General features: G+C 46.4%; 1 protein-coding gene across 3 annotated transcripts in view; it reads right to left on the bottom strand.

The window, feature by feature from the left end:
* Window positions 1–2381: 2381 nt before the first annotated feature.
* The window catches only part of NOX5 (NADPH oxidase 5), a 42610-nt gene continuing 22883 nt past the window's right edge, over window positions 2382–22108 (bottom strand). The window contains exons 10-17 of one of the 3 annotated variants that reach the window (XM_055536832.1): window positions 20860–21002; window positions 17791–17988; window positions 15868–15912; window positions 15331–15455; window positions 14958–15042; window positions 14064–14163; window positions 6018–6184; window positions 2382–5054 (exon numbers count right to left, since the gene is read on the bottom strand). In XM_055536832.1, coding sequence (XP_055392807.1) covers window positions 4923–5054; window positions 6018–6184; window positions 14064–14163; window positions 14958–15042; window positions 15331–15455; window positions 15868–15912; window positions 17791–17988; window positions 20860–21002 — 995 coding nt within the window. In that variant the 3' untranslated portion in view covers window positions 2382–4922. Of the gene's footprint in view, window positions 5055–6017; window positions 6185–7340; window positions 8193–14063; window positions 14164–14957; window positions 15043–15330; window positions 15456–15867; window positions 15913–17790; window positions 17989–20859; window positions 21003–22108 lie in introns of those variants that run through there. The other 2 variants (XM_055536830.1, XM_055536831.1) reach the window with 2 other exon arrangements.

Below are 22108 nucleotides of genomic sequence, written 5' to 3'. Positions count from 1 at the left end.
GTGTGTGGGGGGGGGGGGGTGTGGGGGGGTGTGTGGGTGTGTAGCAGAGGGTGGGGAGGTGGAGGGCTGTGTGTGCATTTGTGTATTGGGGTAAGAGGCTGGCAGCTAGAGAAATTGATTTTTCTTTCTTTGCCGTGCCTCACGACATGAGGAAGTTCCCGACCAGGGATGGAACCCGTGCACCCTGTGAATGTGCTTAAGACTCTGAAGCAGAGTCTTAACCACTGGACCACCACGAAGTCCCAAGAAACTCTAATCTTGAAAATGAAGTTTCTTGACTTCATGGTTCTGCCTGAGTCTCGGCGTGAAGCTGTTGCCTCCAGCAGAGAGCTTTGGGGTGGGGCTTTCTTTCCTGGCTCTTTCGGATTCACTACCATTCAGAAACCAGTCTCCCTCCCAGCAAAACAAACCCTCTTGAGATCGCTGGTTCCGCAGTGCCCTCCAGTGGATAACTAGAATATGTCTGGAGAGAAAGCCTTGGACACACATGGTCACAAGTCACGCCTGTGGATCCTTCAAGGATTTTAGAATCTAGGTGCAAGATTCTCCACATGCTCCCAATACCCTTTGGAAGATAAAATTCTATATGAAGAGTTGGCTGTTTGTATACAGTGGCAGATCAGTGGAAATCTGTAATGAGAGAGCAAGGGACTGTGGACTGGGGGACCAGTGTTTCAGGGGAGTATGAATAGTTGTACTGGGCAAGCTGTGAGATAATGGTGACTGTATGTGAGTGTGTGTGTGTGTGTGTGTGTGTGAAGTCCTCTTAGCACACACTAGAATGCTCTGCCAACTCTTGCCACATGACTTTGCTATATTCTCTTTACCAGCCCCCCATCAGGACACCCTCCTAGCTTACATCTACACTCCACTGAGCGACAGTTGCTTTTCCCCCCAAGCTTTCCCACGTCTGACGACAAGGCGCAAACACAGACTCAACAGGAGGAAATGGGCTGCAAGAGTGTGCCCCAGGCTGGTAAGTTAACTGTTCTTGGTCCAAGTTCCTCCGTGGGAGTTAGATATCTATCCCAGGCTTGTTGGAAATTAAACACAATCATGCACAGAGGCCCCAACACAGGCCTCTCAGATATGCTGACGCCCACCCCCAGGAGAGGCCCTGTGAACCTAGTGCCCCTCCTTCCTGCCCTCCGTGCGGCTTGCGTGGCTGCCTCCTCTGCCTCCGGGCTGGCAGCTGGGCCCCACTCTCCCTCTTGCACTCTTCCTCCTGCTCCTCCTGCATCTGGAATGCGACGTCCTGTGTCCCATCTTTTCTCTGTCCCAGTCCTCATGCTGTGCTCTGCCCTCTGCCCCAAGCTGCACTTCAACATCCTTATCCACCAACCCTGTGTTCTTGCTGCTGCTTTTGTTTTTTTTAAACATTTGGTTGTGTTGGGTTTTAGTGGTGGCATGTCGGATCTTTAGTAGCGGCATGTGGGATATCTTAGTTGCAGAATGGGAACTTTTCATTGTGGCATGTGGGATTTAGTTCCCTGGTCAGGGATCAAACCTGGACCCCCGGCATTGGGAGTACAGAGTCTTAGCCACTGGGCCACCAGGGAAGTCCCCTTTGCTGCTGCTATTTGAAAACAACTTCTCTCGCCGACGTCATTCAGTGTCACCGCAAGCTGCCTCCAAGTGCCCTCTGACTCCCCTCACCTGCTGTGTCCCCGGCTCCTCTCTGACGCCCAGCCCTTTATAAGAGGTGTTACCGTCAGGGTTGTCACCGTTACCTGTTCTGTGCCCAGGACTTCTAACCCACAGAAAAGAAAGGTATATCCTACAATCCCACTGGAAAGTGCCTGATTCCAACCCCCTGAAAGCCGCTTTGGGGAGGAGAGTTTAGACTGTCACAGAAGAGATGGGACCCAGCAAGACCAGCTGCAAGGCAGAGGACAGGCAGCAGCTGTGAAGTCCCCAGAGGCTTGCAGTGTGGGGCAGAGAGAAAACACCCAGCTCAGATCTGAGGGTGAGGCCAGCCCTTCTGCCCCTGCCTACCACCCAGGACACCTCTGCCGGGGTCCAGCCCCGGCTGATCCAGGGTATTCGAAGGAGAGAAGGCTTCAGCGACCTATTTATTTATTTAAGATATAAAGAGTAATAGAATGAGGATAGGTCAGTAGGAAAATTCAGTGGAGAGAAGAAGCTGAGTAGCTTGGTTTACGCGGAAAATCACGATAACCTGTGACACCAGGTTAGCTCTGACCATGGAGGCCGCAGGCGCCCTCTCAAATAGCGGAAGGTACTCCACCTTAGACACCTTCTCGAGTGGGTCTTAGAAGTCCAGGCAAATGAATGGTCGCAGAGGATATCCGCACTCCAGATGGAGACTCAGCTGGAAATTGAGGGGAAGAATGACATGGGGAGACCAAGCGTTGCTGAGCAAGGCCTGTAGCTTTATTTTCAACAGGGGCTTATATACCCTAAGTTACACATAGAGGATAATAGGGGATGCAAAGTCAGCAGTCTTTGATCCTTATCAAAAACCAGGGTTTCTTTCCTGTAAATTTATCGTATACAAATGGTTTAGGTGATTTACATCATCTTCTGGCCAGAAGGCCTATTAACATTTTATGACTCTTGACAAAGACTTATCAACAAAGACTTATTTTCTCTAAGAGTAATTATTTTAAGGTTTGGCACCATCTTCCGAAGATAAAATTGCATTCCTATAGGGCGGATGTGTAATGGGTTTACAACAAAGGAAAGAATTTATTACCTTAAGGGTCTAAAGTTACGAACACCAAGGCCACTACTTATTTTTTCTACATACCAACTATATTAATTAATACACATTCAAGGATACAATTCAGGGGATGTGAAAACTTGGCAACAAGCATTGGTTCATCAATGAAATCTTTTACTAGTTTTATTCTGACAGTTTCTAACTCTCTGAGAGGCTCTAAGCTATTTGAATATCTTAAGCTTCCCGTGCCTCTCGAGGCTGGGAGACTGTAAACAATCATATGCATAGCTGTAGGAGTCCGAGTAAACTTGTCAGGCGAGTTAGAGAGCCATCTGAGGGGTTTGGATTTAAACACTCCTAATTGCCAGGAACTTTATTAATTGGAGCTGTAAGTTAACTCTTTGACAGAGAGAGAGAGGTGGTGGGGGACAGCCCCCAGTAAAGTCAGAGGTGAGAGCACAAAGCAGTGAAGTAGGCAGACTCTGGTTTTTGGGGGGTAGGTGCTCGAGAATATCTGGGGGCACTCCTGAGGCTCGATCCTGCCTTTGCGTATGCCGAGCCTCCTTCCTCATGACCTTTGTCACGAGTGGGATGCCTCTCGCCGGCTCCCAGCACACCTCCTCCCCAGAGTCTCCCAGGGGAGCTTCTGTATTTGCTGTCCTTGCCATTGACTTCTGTCTGGACAGTGACAGATGCAAAAAGAGGCTCCAACACAGAAATAAAGGGAGCTATGAAGTAGAGAATGGGCTTCCCTGATAGCTCAGTTGGTAAAGAATCTGCCTGCAGTGCAGGAGACTCTGGTTCTATTTCTGGGTGGGGAAGATCCCCTTGAGAAGGAACAGGCTGCCCACTCCAGTATTCTTGGGCTTCCCTTGTGGCTCAGCTGGTAAAGAATCCGCCTGCAATGTGGTAGACCTGGGTTCCATCCCTGAGTTGGGAAGATCCCCTGGAGAAGGGAAAGGCTACCCACTCCAGTATTCTGGCCTGGAGAATTCCATGGACTGCATAGTCTATGCGGTCGCAAAGAGTTGGACACGACTGAGCGACTTTCACTTTCACTTTCATGAAGTAGAGAGAAGATGCAGAGACTCAGATGCTGGAGCAATAAAGAGCCACCCAGAGACAGAGTATGAACATCCCGACTACTGGTGAGGTCTCATTTCACCCCCAGCAACTGTGATCAGAGAGGCGGGGCATCCGGCCCATCCTTCAGATGAAGAAACAAGCTTGAGGAGGTTTCCAGGGCCACACCACTGGGGCACAGCAGAACTGAGCTACAAGTCACAACCTGCCAGATTCCCAGGCATAGGACTTCTCCGTGACACCCATGGAGAGACACACACAGAAACTCTGTCTCCATCCCACTTCTCTAATGACTCAGTGTGTGGAGAGAAGGGAAAAGCATCGTGCCGAGCAAGGAAGGGACACACACAGGGGAGAGACACAAGGAGACAGGCAGGGAGAAGAAAAGGGACACAGATATAGAGAGAGATGGGAAGACAACAACATAAAGAGAAGGGAAAATTAGCTGCTTATGTCTCCCTATGGACATGGATTCTGGATAAAACACACATTCCAGGTCTCAACCCCAGATCTGCAGAATCAGAATTTCTGGGCATGGGTCCCAGGAATCTACCTTTAAAGAAAGTTCCTCTGAGTAGCAAGGTGTGCTTTGAAATACATCAGCAAAACAGGATAGCCTGATGGATGAACAGAGGGAGGGGGAGATGGAAAATATGCAGTAAGCCAAACACAGCAAAATGTTAACTGAGGAATCTAGAAAGTGGGTAACACTGTTCCCTGGACAAGTCTTTAAATTTTCTGTATGTTTGAAAATTTTCATAATAAAATGCTGTGTGTGTGTAAGTTCCGGAATGACCCTGATGATCAGGTGGATCTGGGACCACTGTAGGAGGAGGGAAGGTGTCCTCAGAGGACTTCTGGAGGAGGCGTTGTCCTGGGAAGGCCCCCTGTGCCCCCCAACCATGTCACCTCCACCCCTCTACCCCCCGGCCAAGTCTGCCCAGCCTCACAGCAGTTCCCAAACTCACAGCAGCACCCCACAAGTCCCCGCCCTCTCCCTGGGCTCTCAAGGAAGTCCGTCTGCCTCCTAGGGCCTCCTGTTCTGCACGTGAAGCTGGATTCGCTGGCTCCTCTGAGGCTGGTCCCTGCAAGGCACTAGCAGCAGTCTGATCAGGCTGGCGGGCAGTGGGTTTGGGCAGAGCTGGGAGAGGCAGGGCTAGAAGTTCTCTTGGAAAAACTTGAAGCTGAACTGCTCACAGTGGCCCTTGAGGATCTTGGCCAGAGCCGGGGAGCCACAGAAGAAGACCTGCACCTTGCCTTTCTTCTCAGCGGCCACCTTCTGGAACACCTAGAGTCCACAGAGTTGGGGAAGAGCACAGGGAGAACAGGGGGACTTCAGACCTGCCCAGTGACTCACCTAGTGGGACTGAGGGCATAACGGGCCAGGGTGGCTGTCCTCCCCATGAGGAGCTCCAGGGCACAGCTGCTTGGCTTCGGCCATTAGTTTAGAGGCTATATGCTCAATGCATAACCTGACCCAGACCCCAGGGAGGGCTGGACCAGAAGCAGATAAGACCCAGGCCCTCCACTCGAGGAGCTGCATCCATGGGGGAGACGTACTAACCAGCTGCAGGGCTCGGGGTGATGACAGAGCCCAGCAGGCACACTGAGCTCCAACGTCCCAACTTCACGCCAGCTCACAGGCCTGCATCAACATGCCTCTGTCCTGAAGTCAGGCTTTCTCCCTGAGGGAGGACCATTTTCCACCCCAAGTTCTGCTTAAGAATTGCCTTGCCTAAAGTTTTCTTGGTGTTCAAGGCCTGCTGGCATCCCCTTCCTCACCAGCTCTTACCATCTAAACATGGATCACCTACAGCAGTTTGAAAAGCAATACCTTCTGGTCATTTCAGGCAAACACTACACCCCAAATGGTAAGTGCTCAGGGAGGAAAAATAATAATAATAAAACCAATCTGAGGAATAAAATATAAAGACTGGGATAAGGCCTGATATCTCCCCAGAACTCTGTCCACTGGGGCCTTTGGAGTCTAGTCTGCAGGGTGTTTGCAGGCTGGGAGGGGCCTTGGAGGTCCTATGGACTAACTTCCTCTGTGATCAGATGGGGAAACAGAGGCTAGTGGTGGAACAAAAGTGAGGCAGTGATGGAGCCAGAACGTAGGTACCCTGCCTCCCATTCCAGCCCTGAGACCCTAGCTGGACTCTGGCTGCTTGGCCCAAATCTCCCTAGCCAGTGCCTTAGGCTCTCAGCCCCACTAGTCCCCACAGGCTTCAGGACTCCAGGCGGCCTTTACCTTGTTCCAATCAGGCCGCCCAGGCTGGGTGCGTGTCTGGAGGCCCGTGATGGAATCCTTCTTCTCCTTCTTGGCCAGGAGGTCGAGGGCCATCTGCAGACCAATGGCCTTTATGTCGTTCTTGCTCAGCGCAGAGGTCATGTACATGTGCAGCTCCAGAAAACGGCCTACGTGGTGGGAGGAGAGGGCAGGGCTGAGGGGCCAGCACCTGTGATGGGGACAGGGCAGGACGCCAGCCACTCTGCCCAGGGCTTGGAGGGGGACTCATACAAACACCATCGGCTAACACGTTCACCCATTACCTCCATCTGACCAACACCATAGAAGGGAAAGATGGCCACCTTGGGCTGCTTGAGCTGGGCAGGCCCTATGCACGGCATACACGAGTTACCTTATAGCCAGTGTCCAGTGTAAGCCTTACAGCCACCCCAGGAGCTAGACCTCATATTTGAGTGTGTGCGTGCATACTAAGTCACTTTAGTCATGTCCAACTCTTTGCAACCCTATGGACTGTAGCCTGTCAGGCTCCTCTGTCCATGGGATTCTCCAGGCAAGAATACTGGAGTGGGTTGCCATTCCCTTCTCCAGGGGATCTTCCCAACCCAGGGATTGAACCTGCATCTCCTGCATTGCAGGCAGATTCTTTACCATCTGAACCACCAGGGAGTAGATCAGAGGGCAAATGCTATTGATATACAGGGAAGGCCGGAGCAGACAGAGCTGCTTCCTGGGCTGGTGGGGATTGGGTAAGGTCTTGGCAGACGGGTGAGACTCAGAGGGGAGGTGAAAGGAAGGTACACTCAGAACGGAGCAGCAGAAGCCAAGGGCAGGAGACTGGTGTTTGTGGGTCATGATGTGACTGCCAGGCTGGAACAGAGCATCCTTGAGTGGGGGTGACAGGGGATAGGACTGAATACACATTGAGGCCAGAATGTGAAGGATCTGGAATGCCCTGCTAGGGAAGGAGGGCAGGGAGAGGGTACTGGAGCAGGGCATGATTAGATGAAAAGAGCATTTTGGGGAGGGGTCAGAGGACTGAAGGGACAGGGCAGAGCCTGGCATCAGAGAGACCCATTAGGCGTGAGTGTCCACAGCTCTATGTCTGCAATGGGACAGCTTTGTGAAATGTTGATCCCGCCAGCTTTAGGAATTGGTGCATCCAGGGGGCATCTCCTTACTCAAGCAGTTTGCTCTATGATCCCAGATGTGGCAAACAAATGTAATCACTTTCCCTGTGTGCCAGGGTGGGGAGAAGACTGCTGAGCACCGCCCCACACCCCTGCCTCTCCCTCAAGGATTCAGGCCATTCCAGCTTGTTCTCTAGTGTTTTATTAGCCCACTTTTCCTTTGGCTTAAAATCTCAGCCACTGTTAAAATGCAAATGGCCCTATAAACATATGGACACCAAGGGAGGAAGGAGGATGGGATGAACTGGGAGATTGGGATTGACATATATATGTGTACTTGTGATAAGCTGCTTCAGTCGTATCTGACTCAGCGCAACCCCCATGGACTGTAGCCAATGAGGTTCCTCTGTCCATGGGATTCTTCAGGTGAGAATACTGGAGTGGGTTACCATTCCCTTCTCCAGGGAATCTTCCCGACCCAGAGATCGAACTGTGTCTCTTATGTCTCCTGCATTGGCAGGCAGGTTCTTTACCACTAGGGCCTCCTCGGAAGCTCTCTGACATATATCCACTACTACATATAAAATAGATAACTGATGAGAACCTACTGTGCAGCTCAGGGAGCTCTACTCAGTGCTCTCTGGTGACCTAAGTGGGAAAGAAATCCAAAAATAATGGGAAATACGTACACATATAGCTGACTTACTTTGCTGTACAGTAGAAACTAACAATATTGTAAAGCAACTATACTCCAATAAAAAAAATTTTTTAATGCAAATGACCCTAAGAGGGACACCACATCTTATTTCACACGTCACTGAGCTTGAGCAGTGCTGGCGGCACGGAGGGAAAGCGAGGCACCATAAGGGATGCCCACCGGAAAGGACCCTGGCCCTTCTTCCCCCTCCTGCACAGTCACTACCCGCCTCATGGGGGTGAAAGAGATGAGGAGACACCAGGGTGGGAGGGAGACGGAGGTGCTGTGGAGGTCTTCTCTCTCTCCAAGACACTTGTGTCCAAGACAGTCCTCCCATTTCTGGGACGCTCCCTTAAGGAAATCATCCAAAGAAAGGGAAAAAAAAATCTATGAGCACATGCATATTAATTACAGCTTTACTTGTGATAATAAAGAATTAGGAATAAACAAAATGTCCCGTAGTAGGGGCGTGGTTGAAAATTTATGGCAAATCATTAACTGTATTATTCATTAGATAAGTCATTACATACTACTAGTACCGATACTATTACTACTATTAAATTTATGGGACAATCACTACTACTATTATTACTTCTAATATTAAATTTATTGAGCAGTTACTACTACTGCTACTATTACTCTTAGTACTATTTCTGCTACCGCTAACTTTACTGAGCAGGTATTAAGTTCCAGATCCTGTTCTAGGTGCTATACAGATGCTCTCTCATCCAGTCCTCATGACAATCCTATGAGGTAGGTATTAGTATCCATATTTTTCAGATCAGGAAGTAGAGGCAAAACAGGGCGCTCAAGGTTCTAGAGTGATTTTGGGTTAGAGTAGAAGATTCAAGTCAAACAAAATGACTGGAGCTTAAGCTATAGACATTAAAAATTATGAGCCACAGATTCTTTAACTCAAGCCTTGGTATATAATTAAAGTTGAAATCAGAGGCCATGTGTTTCAGCTGCAATTAATGAGAAACCTTGGAAGAACTTCGAGGTAGCAAAGTTGTTGACTCAAGTGACTTTGCGAATGCAAAGCAGTGGGTTCACTGTAACCCTTTGCTTACATAGATTAGGAAGAAGCAAACAGTAAATATTTGTATACCAGCAAGCAGAAAATTTAAATTAAATCTAAACTTCCCCCGAGGCTATCATCATAAAAGCAAGTTTCTTATGAATTAAAATACTTAAGCATTTGGAACAAAGTCAATGCTATATAAATATTTGCTTTAATTATTATTTACAAGAAAGGGCAAGAAGCTTTACTGCAACATCTAGGGTTTAATTGTCATCTTCCAAAGACTGTTGACTTGTGCTTTAAGGCTTTGGATGTTTGTTATAGTAAACTACATGTGTTGAAATGTTTTTGTAGAAAACTCTGTTTGATTACTTGAGCTTATAAACTATGTTTATCATAGGAATTTGAATTTACTCATGGCAACCCTGTGATAATTAAACAGCCAAATAATACCTAGTTCCAGTGAACTCAACAGTATAAAAAACCTCACCAATTCTCTTGAAGTTAGAAACATATCTAAAAATGTTCCTATAAGATTTTCCACAAGTAACACATAACAAAAAAAATAATGACTAACAGATTAAGTACAGTACAAAACCTCAGTATTCCACAAAAATGTCCCAAGAGGACTATTATGTATCCCAGAGAAAGATGTTATCATACAGTGCTCAGTAAAAAATGTACACTTGCTGGGTGGGGAGGGGAGACTGCGGGGGCTGGAGGAGGACTTTAAACATTCCAATTTAACAAACATATAAAAGAAAGGACCGTCCACAAAAGAATTTGTACATGCCAAGCTATATAATCTTTATCCTAGACCACTTTCTGAATTTTTTGATTGCCACATCATCAGGAAAAATATTGAGCACACACCACAAATAAATATATACGTTCATCTCTACTTACAGATTACATCTATTAAAAATCAATATTGGAGGGAGTTCCCTGGTGGTCCAGTGGTTAAAAACCTGCCTTCCAGTATAGAGGACATGGTTTTGATCCCTGGTCAGGGAACTAAGATCCTACATTCTGTGGGGCGACTAAGCCCGCACTCGTGTTTACTGAGCCCGTGCACTCTAGAGCCCGGGCTCCACAACAAGAGAAGCCTGCCTACCACAACTAGAGAAAAGACCCCACACACATCTAAGACCCAGTGCAGTCAAATACATAATTAATAAAATAAAATATTTTTTTAAAACCATATTTGAGTAAAAAGAATCATAACACTCTCTCTTCTTGAACAACCAGAAATATGAGCAAGATATATAAAACAATGGTTTCCAGACACTAATCAACAAGTTGTGCAGAACTGTCTTTGCTGAGAGAGGAAATAATGAAGTATGCCTTACGACCGACTGGTGTCAGCCTCACTGAGTTGAGGAGGCAGATACTGGAGTTCAGAGAAGCCAAGACAAGTAGAATGTGCCAGGCACAAAACTAGAAGAAAGGCACCCGCAGACAAACAGAGAGAAGGAAGAAGAGAAAGAGGAAGAGGACGGGGACTCACCACTCTAGACAGCTGCATCAAGTTCCCCCTCAGTCTTCAGCAGTGTTAGTCTATACACACATGAAAGAAAACTACCAGGAAACAGCAGGTGCCACAGTGCCTGGAGCTCAAACAGAGCTGGGGATAATCTGCATTCCACCATCAGGGATGCAGAGAGCTTGTAATATCCAAGGCAGTAGAAAGAGTCCTCAGAGGTGTAGCACCTTAGCTCTGGGGCTGAATTAGACCCACAGTAAAGGCTGCTCTGGACTCACCCTAACAGAAGTTAAAAGCAAGGCTTGAAAGGATCCAAATCATCCTAAATAATGTAACTGTGCACCAGAACAAAGTACAGTACTATTTAGAGAAATACACAAAATCCAGAACAGGACAACATGTGATTCACAATGCGTGACATCCAGTAACAAATTATCAAGCATGTAAAAAAACAGAATACAATTCATAACCAGGAGAAAATTAGTGATTAGAAACAGATCCAGAAATGTCAGAGATGATGGACTCAAAGATATTACAACATATATTATAAACAGGCTTGAGAATGTAAAGACAAGACAAAGGGCCATGATGAGGAGAGAAGCAGAAGACATAAAAGATACCCAAATACAAGTTTTGTGGAAGAAAAACACAATAACAGAAATGAAAAACACAATGGCTAGGATTAATAGCTATTCTAGGTCTTTGGGTTTTTACATATTAATTTTAGAATCAGCTTCTCGATACCTACTTTTAAAAACCTGCTGGGACTTTTACTAGAATTGAAAGGATCTCAGGTGGCTCAGTGGTAAAGAATCTGCCTGCCAATGCAGGAGATGCCAGAGACATCCAGTTCAATCCCTGGGTCAAGAAGATCCCCTGGAGCAGGAAATGGCAACCCACTCAAGTATCCTTGCCTGGAAAATCCCATGGACAGAGGAGCCTGGAGGGTTACAGTCCATGGGGTCATAAAGCATCAGATAGGACTGAGCACTGCACTGTTCTGTACTATATTGCAGAAGAAAAGATGTACTTGAAACCATAGCAATAGAAACTTTCTAAAATGTGGCATAGGTTGAGCGGGAAAAAACCAACAACCAGATTCCCAATAGCCTGTGAGATATCAGTATAACACCTACGTAATTGAAGTGACAGGAAGGGGCAGGGGAGACAGAAAAAAATATGCAAAGAAAGAATGGCTGAAATGTATCCAAATTTGATGAAAACTCTAAGTCCATATGGCTGAGAAGTTCAATAAACTCCAAATACAAGAAATATATACCAAAAAAATTTTCTCCAAAATGTTTATAGTTTTTAGTGTTCAGATCTTGCTCATATTTTGCTAAGTTTATCCTTAAGCATTTCATGCTTTTAATATTTTAAAGATTTTCAAATACTAATTATTTGTTGTTGGAAAAGATCCTGATGCTGGGAAAGATTGAAGGAAGGAGAAGGGGATGACAGAGGATGAAATGGTTGGATGGTATCCTGGACTCAAGGGACATGAGTTTGAGCAAACTCCAGGAGATGGTGAAGGACTGGGAAGCCTGGCATGCAGCAGTCCATGGGGTCACAGAGTTGAACACGACTGAGAACTGAACAACAACGACAAACAAAAATAGAATTGACTTTAGCATGTTGACCTTATATCCTGGACCTTGTTGAATTCATTATAAAACTAATCTAAATAAAGAGCTAAAACTATAAAAACTCCTGGGAGAAAACATAAAAGAAAATACTTGTGACCTCACGTAAGGCAAAGATTTTAGATAAGACACAAAAAGCATGAATTCTACAAGAAAAAAAATCTGATAAATTGGACATCATTAAAATTTCAAAATTTTGTTCTTCAAAAGAGAGTTTAAGAAAATGAAAAAACAAACCACAGACTGAGAGAATATATTTATAAAATGTACACCTGGTTATGGACCTGTTTCCAGAATATATGAATAACTCCCAGAGCTTAATAAAAAGAAGAAAAACATTGGATTTAAAGAGCAAACAAAATATTTGAACAATTTATAAAGAAGGCATACACAGCAAGACCATGAAGATATCTTCAACATTATTAGTAATTAAAGAAATGCAAATTAAGAGTATATTGAACCTAAAATAAAAAATAAATTAAAAAAAATTTTAAGTATTTTGAACCTACAGGGGTGGGATGGGCAGGGAAGGGAGGCCCAAGAAAGAGGGGATATATGTATATTTATGGCTCATTCACATTATGGTACAGCAGAAACCAACACAACATTGGAAAGCAATTAACCCTCCAATTTAAAAAAATTAAAAACAAAACAGACAAAAATGAGCATATTGAGATACCCCTATACACCCACTAGATGAGCTAAAATTAAAAAGACTGCCAACAACAAATGAGGCTGTGGTTGATGAGGTTGTAGAGCAACTGGAACTCCATTACTGATGGAAATACAAAATGGTACAGCCACTTGGGAAAAACAATTTGATAGTTTCTTATAAAGTAAAACTGAGCACATTCCGCACTACCCAGCAATCCCAATTCTAAGTATCGACCCAAGAGAAATGGAAATCATATGTCCACACAAAGACTTTCATAGTCAAAAATGGCTAAAAAGTGGAAATAACTCTAATATCCACCAACAACTGAATGGAAAAACAGATTGTGGTATGTCCAGAAAATGGAACACTTCTCAGCAACAAAAAGGTATTAACTACTTACTGAAAGATGCAACAGCATGGATAAATCTCAAAGGTTTTATGTTAAGTGAAAGAAGTTAAAAAAGAATACATATATATTATATGATTCCATTGTTATGAAATTCTAGAAAAGGCAGAACTATAGTGACTGAAAGCAGATCACTGGTTGCCAAGGGCTGTTAAGTGGAGAGAGGGTGTTGATGCAAAGTGAGACAAGGGAGCTTTGGGGGGTAAAAGAAATGGTCCATGTTTTGATGGTGCTCCCTAGGCCCCCTCATGTGACCACCGTGCTTCTAAGGTTATACAACTGGACACATTTGTCAAAGTGCCATTATATTTATTGGACACGTGAATTGATGAATCTTACTGTACATAAATTATCCCTCAAAACATTTCTTAAAGAAGTGTGAATAGGAATCATCTGAGAAGCATGTTAAAATGTAACTTCTCTAGCCTTATTTCCAGAGAATCTGATTTGGAAGGTCTGGAATGAGGCCTGGGAGTCTAACTGTTTAATAAGGGCTCAGTTTGAACAAAAAGAAATGTCATTAAAAAAAAAAAAAGAAATGGGTGGAAAGTGAAAGTGAAAGTCGCTCAGTTGTGTCTGGCTCTTTGCGACCCCATGGACCATACAGCCCATGGAATTTTCCAGGCCAGAATACTGGAGTGGGTAGCCTTTCCCTTCTCCAGGGGATCTTCCCAACCCGTGGAATGAACCCAGGTCTCCTGCATTGCAGGCGGATTCTTTATCAGTTGAGCTACCAGGGAAACAGGCTATACATTTTTATAAAATGTGAATAAGAAAAAATATCAGAAGGAAATCCTTCAAAATGCCTGGGTAGCTAGATGGGATTATGAATGGGTTTTTTCCCCCTCTCTTAAGTTTCACCAATTATTATGTTTTATCGGGGGAAAAAAGATGCTCCCTCTCCTCTACATTTCTGATAGAAAGAGAATGAACACTTTCTTAGAGACCCTTCGCCACCCCCCCACCCCCCCCAACCCCCACCTCCATCATCCTCCAGCCCCACCCCTCTCCTACCCTCCGGTGTCTCCTCGGCCTGGTCCATCTCCAGTTTGGTCAGCAGGCTCACAAACCACTCGAAAGACTGCTGGTCTCGGTTAATCCAGATGAAGTCCACCTAGGGAGAAGGGCCCAGATCGGGGCTGGGGGGTTTACCTCATTCACTCTTATCTGTGCTCCTCATGTGACCACCCTGCTGTTAGCACAGCACACACTATCACTCCCATTTAACCGGGGTAGTGGGAGGGGAGTGGGATGGAGGTGCAAACTGAGGCTCACAGAGGTAAAGAATGAGGCTACAGGGCAGCATGCAACCAGAACTTGGGTTCTAGACTGCCAGGTCAGGATTTTCTCTAATAGTCTATTGCTCACAGCAAGCAGTGTTCTGAGCTCTTAAGCTTATTAAGCCAGAAGAACATTTTTTTTTAAAGAAACTCTTTTAAGTGGCTTACACAGAATAATTAATTTTATTTTTTTTAATTTATTTATTTTAGTTGGAGGCTAATTACTTTACAATATTGTAGTGGTTTTTGCCATACATTGATATGAATCAGCCATGGGTTTACATGTGTTCCTCACCCTGAATCCCCCTCCCCTCTCCCTCCCCATCCCATCGCTCTGGGTCATCCCAATGCACCAGCCCTGAGCATCCTGTCTCATGCATCAAACCTGGACTGGCGATCTGTGCAACATTTTCATTTTTAAAACCACCATCAGGTCACGGCTAGCAAGCATCATGGCTATGACTGCATCCTGGCTGCCTGACTTTCAGGCTCTGTGCTCTTTAATGAGGTGCCTGCCTTCAGGGCCCAGAATGTTTCTCCAAGGGGAGAGACAAGCTGGGGGAAGAACTGGCTCTGGTGTCTGGGAGACGCTCTGGAGTCCTGCCCGTGGGAGGCAGTGCTCACTCACCTTGTGGAGTTTCATGTCCTCGTCCTGACCGCTCTCCATCCAGGACTGCTGGCAACTGGGGCAAATGTGCTTTCTCTTCTGGTGTCTGAAGGCAGGTGAGAGGAGGGGATTTTGAATTTGGGGTGAGTATGAGATTTCTCAGGACCCCAGAGAACAGTACAGGGGACAGGGAGGGAGGGTAGGATGGCAGGGGGAGGGATGAGCCCATGAGGAGGGGGAGGGATGAGACCCCAGAAAAGAGAAGGAGGAGGAACAGAAGAGGAAATAGGTGAAAGGGGAGACGGAGACAGGTGACAGAAGGGAGCAGGGAGGGGTGGGCATCTCTCAGGATTCTGCCCCAGGATACAGGTAGGACCACAGCCTGCCCACCCACCTGTATAAGATGCTCTGCAGGATGGAGGCAAAGGGCGTGATGCCAATGCCTGCACCAATGAGCACAGCATGCTCGGAGGCAAAGATCCTGCGAGTGGGGGTCCCATAAGGGCCATCGATGTAGCACTGCATACAGGAGGGGTTAGAGGAAAGAGAGGGATGGGTGGGTGGGTGAGAAGTGAACCCCAACACATCAGACCCCCTGTATATGTAGGCACTTGTCTCCTGGGCTGGAACCCGGGAGTAAGTGGCTCCTGCTCAGAGCACTGCTCACACACTGCGCTCTGAGCTCGAGTCTGGGAGCACCCTAGAACTCCCACGTGCAGATCTGATAAGAGCAGGGTCCAACCAGCACAGCCGTGCCCTGTGAGGGTGGGCAGGTGTCCGATTCTCATTATCTGGGGACCTGGGAGTCAGGCTGTGGGGACTGAAGAGGCCAGGAACTGAGCGCCCCAGCAAGCCCTCCCCGTGGGCAGAGGCTTTGCTTCCTCCACTTGGGGCAGCAGTTTTGGTCACAGCCACCCCCGGAACCTCTCACCTTGATGTTACAGAACTGGTGGTTCTCAGAGGACATCTCGGAGACCTGCAGAGCATAGAGCAGAGAAAGTGGGTCTTTGGGAGCGGGTGGGCCAGGCATTTCTCAGAGGTTTACAGTCTTGAGTCTGAGCAACCTTACAAAAAGGGGATTGCCTTTTCTACCCAAACCATTCCAAGGAGCATGGGGCACTTTTGAGGGAAAACATCAGTGATGTGCTGGTAAACTGGACTCCTCAGAAGAAGAAAGGACCACCAGAAACAAAGTCCTGATTGTTAGTGTCGAGATTTCTGATGTAAACACTGCCATCATGGCTCCCACCAGTGACTGGTTTTAATAACTGGCTCCCCCTCACCCACCTCATGCTCTAGAGCCCTTGAGCCCCAATTACTGAGCTGGCACACTGGAACTACTGAGCCCGTAAGCCCGTGCTCCACAACAAGAGACGCCACTGCAACGAGAAGTCCCGGCAGCGCAAGTAGAGAAAGCCCAAGCAAAGCAATGAAGACCCAACAATAAAAAATAAATAATAACAACAATAAAAAAAAAAAAAAATAGGCTCTCAAAATTCCCGAAAATTTAACAATCGCTTTTTTGGTCCAATACAGGTCAGCTTCAGGTGTGACAGGAGAACACTCAGCCCAGCCTGCCTCGTGGGCTCAGCTACATCCGCTTGCTTTCATGTTTCTCGACACAACCCTGGCCTTGAACATGCTTTCCCTGTGCCTAGAGCACACCACACTGTCCTTTTCCCCAGCTGGCACATTCCTGTGCATCCCTCAGTGTGCACCTTGCTTAGAGTGGCCACCTTCCTAGAGTCTTTGCCCAGCAGCTCCGGGCAGAAAAACCAGGTGCTGGCCTGGCTCACAGCTCACCCCTGCCCCAGGGACCCTGCTCTGGGATCACTGATGGGGAGCCACCTGAGGGTAGGGAGCAGCCTCCTCCGTCTACTCTGCCTGACTCCTCCAGCCCTGAGCACAGGCAGACCAGAGTCCTTGAGGTTCATGCGCTTCCTTCCTGAAGGTGAAGGAAACAGACCCACAAAAGGGCTCCAGAGGCCTGTGATAGCTTCTCTCTGGTTAGGAGTGACCTTCACAGCCATCCAAGCAAATCCCTCCTTTCACAGAAGAGAAGCTGAATCTGGGAGTGTGACGAAGACTCGCTCAAGTTCCCACAGAGCTGGGCTGGAGCCTGGGTCTCTGTCTGCCTGTCCTGCGCTCACCACGTCACACCACGTCGCTCCTTTGTCCAGGGGCAACTGAATTTTGTGTCCTGCACAGTGCTGGCCTTGAACCACTTGTGATGGTTATTTTAGGAGGTGCACTGTGAGAGGGCTACTCCTCTAACAGTTTAAAAAAAAAAAAAAAAACCCTTCTTATTGCAAGGAGAAGCCTTACATCATGCTTATTATATCCCCTTAACTTCTAACACTTACTATTCCCTCTTCTTTTTTTTTTCCCCTTTTAACAAAGTGAGAAAGAAAGAAATGGAGAGCATGACAGAGACAGAGAAGGAACAAGCCGAAGAGAGCAGCTTCAGGCTCAAAGCCTCATTTAACAGGCAGAAACATCTGGCAAGAATTTAATACCATTGTTTTTGCTTTTCGACTTATCTTTTTTATGGCACATGATACTTATTTGCCATTAAACATGCTAATCTAAAGAGTCCTTTTAAAATACAGTTAAGTTTAAAGTAATGTTGGGATGTAAGGAGAAATATTCAGTGGGAAATATTGCCTATGGGAAGTAAATATGGTAAAAGTGACAAAGGTGCCTGCCATACAGGTGAGAGGCTGCAGAAACCCCGTGTGGCGTGGGGTCCTTCCTGACTGTGGCCCTCTCTTCCAAGTTCCAAGGACCCACCCACCATTCCTGGGAGAAAAATCTTTGGCTCTCCAACCTCCAGCCCCAGCTTCTTCAGCCTTACCAGGGCCGGGTCCTCGGCTGCAGCTTCCCTCTGTGCCCGAGTCCAATCCTTTGTCCCCGTGTTCACCAGGCCTCCGTGTCCCTGCCACGGAGCTCCCTCCGGCCTGTAGGATGTCAGCTCCACAATCACCTCCTTGTTGGAGGCTACTGCACCCTGTGCTGAGGCTCCGAAATCGATGGGCTGGGGCTGCAAGCCCTGCTTGGTTTCAAAACAAATATTGCTTTATTATTTAAATCATGTGTGTGTTGGTCGCTCAGTCATGTCCGACTCTTTGCGACCCCATGGACTGTAGCCCACCAGGCTTCTCTGTCCATGGAATTCTCCAGGCAAGAATACTGGAGTGGATTGCCATTCCCTTCTCCAGAGGAACTTCCCAACTCAGGAATCAAACCCTGGTCTCCTGCATGGCAGGTAGATTCTTTATCGTTTGAGCTACAAGGAAGTCTATTTAAATCATAAATCAATACAATTTTTTTTAAAAAATTCAGAAACTACAGAATTTTAAAGGATAAAGTAACAAAGCACCCTGAATCAGAAAACACAACTTCTCTAACCATTTTCTCTGTCCTTCCAGACTTACAAACACACAGTTTCACATAAACAGAACATACTGCTTTGTAACTCGGCTTTTCCACTTACTACATCTTGGCTAGCTTTACATACTAATGCATGTACATTTACATAATCTTTTTTAGGCAACTTACTCTTCCATTAGAAGGGTGATTGGTAATTTTTTAAACTGCTTCCCTATTGTTGGGCATTTTGATTATACTCATTTTCTCATTACTGCTAACAACCATGGTGTATAAAACAGCTCTTTCCCTTTACTCTGACTTATTTTCTTCATGGCCTTTATCACCACGTGACACATTATGTGTCTATTGTGTATGTACTGTCCACCACCCTCTCCGGACTGGAAGCATTGACAATGGGTATCTTGCTTATTGATGAATCTCCAGCATTTAGAATAGTACTTGGAAAACAGTAGAGCTCAATAAGTGAAAGTGAAAGTTGCTCAGTCGTGTCTGACTCTTTGCAACTCTATGGAGTCCATGGCATTCTACAGGCCAGAATACTGGAGTGGGTAGCCTTTCCCTTCTCTAGGAGAACTTCCCAATCCAGGGATCAAACTGAGGTCTCCTGCATTGTAGGTGGATTCTTCACCAGTTGAGCTACCAGGGAAGCCCTAAATATTTTCTAAGTGAATGAAGGAATGAAGTGGTTGAGGAGCTTGCATACACGGCCAAATAGCTTTTTAGGATTAAACTCCTAAAAATGGTATTGCTAAGCCATTGGGTAGGAAGGCTTCCCTGGTAGCTCAGATGGTAAAGAATCTGCCGGCAATGCGGGAGACCCAAGTTCCATCCCTGGGTGGGGAAGATCCCCTGGCGAAGTGAATGTCTACCCACTCTAGTATTCTTGCCTGGAGAATCCCAAGGACAGAGGAGCCTGGTGGGCTGCAGTACATGGGGTCACAAGGAGTCAGACCCGATTGAGCAACCAACACTTTCACTTTTAAGCCACTGTGTATAGATATTTATTTATTTATTTATTTTAAATTTTATTTTATTTTTAAACTTAACATAACTGTATTAGTTTTGCCAAATATCAAAATGAATCCGCCACAGGTATACATGTGTTCCCCATCCTGAACCCTCCTCCCTCCTCCCTCCCCATTCCATCCCTCTGGGTCGTCCCAGTGCACCAGCCCCAAGCATCCAGTATCGTGCATCGAACCTGGACTGGCAACTCATTTCATACATGATATTTTACATGTTTCAATGCCATTCTCCCAAATCTTCCCACCCTCTCCCTCTCCCACAGAGTCCATAAGACTGTTCTATACATCAGTGTCTCTTTTGCTGTCTCGTACACAGGGTTATTGTTACCATCTTTCTAAATTCCATATATATGCGTTAGTATACTGTATTGGTGTTTTTCTTTCTGGCTTACTTCACTCTGTATAATAGGCTCCAGTTTCATCCACCTCATTAGAACTGTGTATAGATATTTAAAATGCAGACACATACAGCCAGACTGTCCACCAGAGAGTCTGTGCCAATTTACTCTTTGACAGTGGTGCCTAAGACCCCAAGGAAACACAGCTTTTAGTATATCTACCCACCAATTCTCAGTGTGCCAGGACTCACCTGATTTTGAAAATCAGCTTCCTCCTTCAGGAGATTTCCCCTGATTAACAGGAAAGAACACCCTGTCTGTTTCTACCTACTTCTCCATTTCCCAAAGTTCTGCTCTTGGCACTGTTCTAGAAGGGCCCTCCAGTCTAGCCAGGCAGGATTCCACGTGGTTTTCTTCTCTGGACTTTATATTCCACAAGGGCAAGGCAGGGCTGGGTCAAGCATGGGGGAATCTCTCCCTTTGACCTTCAGCAGGGTTTCCACATATTAACCTGATTCCAAGCCTGGTGGCACAGCCTTCTACATTGATTCCTGCTTCTTCAAGTGCTGCTCTGATCTCTCTGCATTCCTCCCAAACCTCCCAGAGCCTGTATTCAATGGCAGCTTGTCAACTGTATGGGTTTCATCAGGGCTCAAAACATAGTTAAACTCATGGTGGTGATGATGACGGTGTCGGTGGTGCTGATGGGGATGATGAATGGTCCACCTGGACCACGCTGCCCAGTTCATGCAATACTTTACCTGCATACATTCCACGGGTCCTTAAAACAATCATGTTAGAAAGGAGAGCGAACGACAGGAACCACCTCTATTTCATAGGTGAACAACTTGAGGCTAGTAAGGCTAAAAGGTGTACCCAAGTCCATACAGTTAGAAAGTATTAGAGCAGAGAAGTAGAGATGGATTTTTCTCATCTCAATTTCCCCCTCTTTGCCTTGTCCCCTGCCTTCTAATGGAGCATACAGGACCAGGAAGGATCAGGTAAGGTCCGGCTTCAAGGAGGCTCTTGGACCACACATTCTGAATTGACCTACCTTCTGTGCAGTCCCAGCCAGTGTTCACAACTGCTCAGGAGTTGCCAGCTAAGAAGGCAACTTGGTCCCCATGGGTTTGTCACATGGTGGACCCTTTCTCCCCTTCAGTCACTTACCTGGGGCTTCCTCTGACTCCTCTTCATCTCCAACCTCCTCGAGAGCCTCTTGGAACCACAGAACACTGGCTCTGATTTCTTGAAGGACTCAAACAACCTGTTGGTCCACTGGCCCTGGGACCGGATGTGTAGCCAGATGGTGTCTGAGCAAGAGACAGGGCAGGAGGAAAGGGGTCAGTGCTGGCCTCCAGCAGGGACAGGCCTGTCTCACTGGAGGGACTGGGCATCAACCCCTTACGCTCTCCTCTGAATGCCCTTCCTCAGGTCAAAACTAGCAGCCACAGCCATGAGACTGGGAGAGCTGGCCTCTCTGGTACAGACCTTGCAGTCTTTCTCAGTGAAGTCAACCTAAGGGCTCAGTTTCCTCTGCCAAGGCAGGGGTCAGAGTGGCCCTGAGCACACTGGGGGCTCCAGAAGTGGGGGCCTTGCCTCCTCCATCAAGCCAGGGCCTCACCAAGGTTGGGGACCATCTCTCTCCCACATTCTATGAGATGCCTGTCAATGGTTCTGCACACATTAGGTGCTCAGTCAATTGTGGGACCAATAGCTTTCACTGCCCTCAGTGTCTGGGATACAGGGGGTGTTTGCTTAGGTTCCCTATTAAGTGGATGGCTGGTAGAAGGGTGTTGAGGGGTACCAGAAAGAACACACATTAGAGCAAGGAGGCCCCTAAGAGATTTCCTGGTCTGGAGTTCTCATCCTTTTTCTTTTATTTTAAATCATGAACTCTTTTGGCAGTCCTGTGAAGGCAAGGATAAACTCCTTCTCGGAATAAGGTTTTTAAATACTTTGAATAATATATGTAGAAATTATGAATGAAACCAATTATAATAAGACAGTTACCAAAATAAATTTTAAAAAAATTTTGATTTTAAAATACATGTGCTTTTTTGTTAACACATGAAATAACGAGATGCAGCAGGAATTGTGTGGTCACTGGAGATGTGAATTAGCAATGAGCATGAATGACATGTCAAAGTATGGACAACAACCATAACACGATATGAAGAATCCATGGTTTTCACTTCGAAAAAGTCACAGGGGTTGTTGGTAATGCTACTGTGATTTGTAACCTGCATTTATAACAGAAGAAAATGCTAAAGCTCAGTCAGAGGTTGGTAAAAACAAAGGTGTCCCATTTTTTTTTGCCCATCTGCATTCCTGAATGAGGTGAGGCATGCTCTCATAGGGCTTCCCTTGTGGCTCAGCTGGTAAAGAATCCGCCTGCAATGCTGGAGACCTGGGTTCT

This window comes from Bubalus kerabau, chromosome 10, assembly GCF_029407905.1.
Source record: "Bubalus kerabau isolate K-KA32 ecotype Philippines breed swamp buffalo chromosome 10, PCC_UOA_SB_1v2, whole genome shotgun sequence".
NCBI classification, from domain to species: Eukaryota; Metazoa; Chordata; class Mammalia; order Artiodactyla; family Bovidae; genus Bubalus; species Bubalus kerabau.
This window is presented reverse-complemented; position numbering and strand designations above follow the sequence as displayed.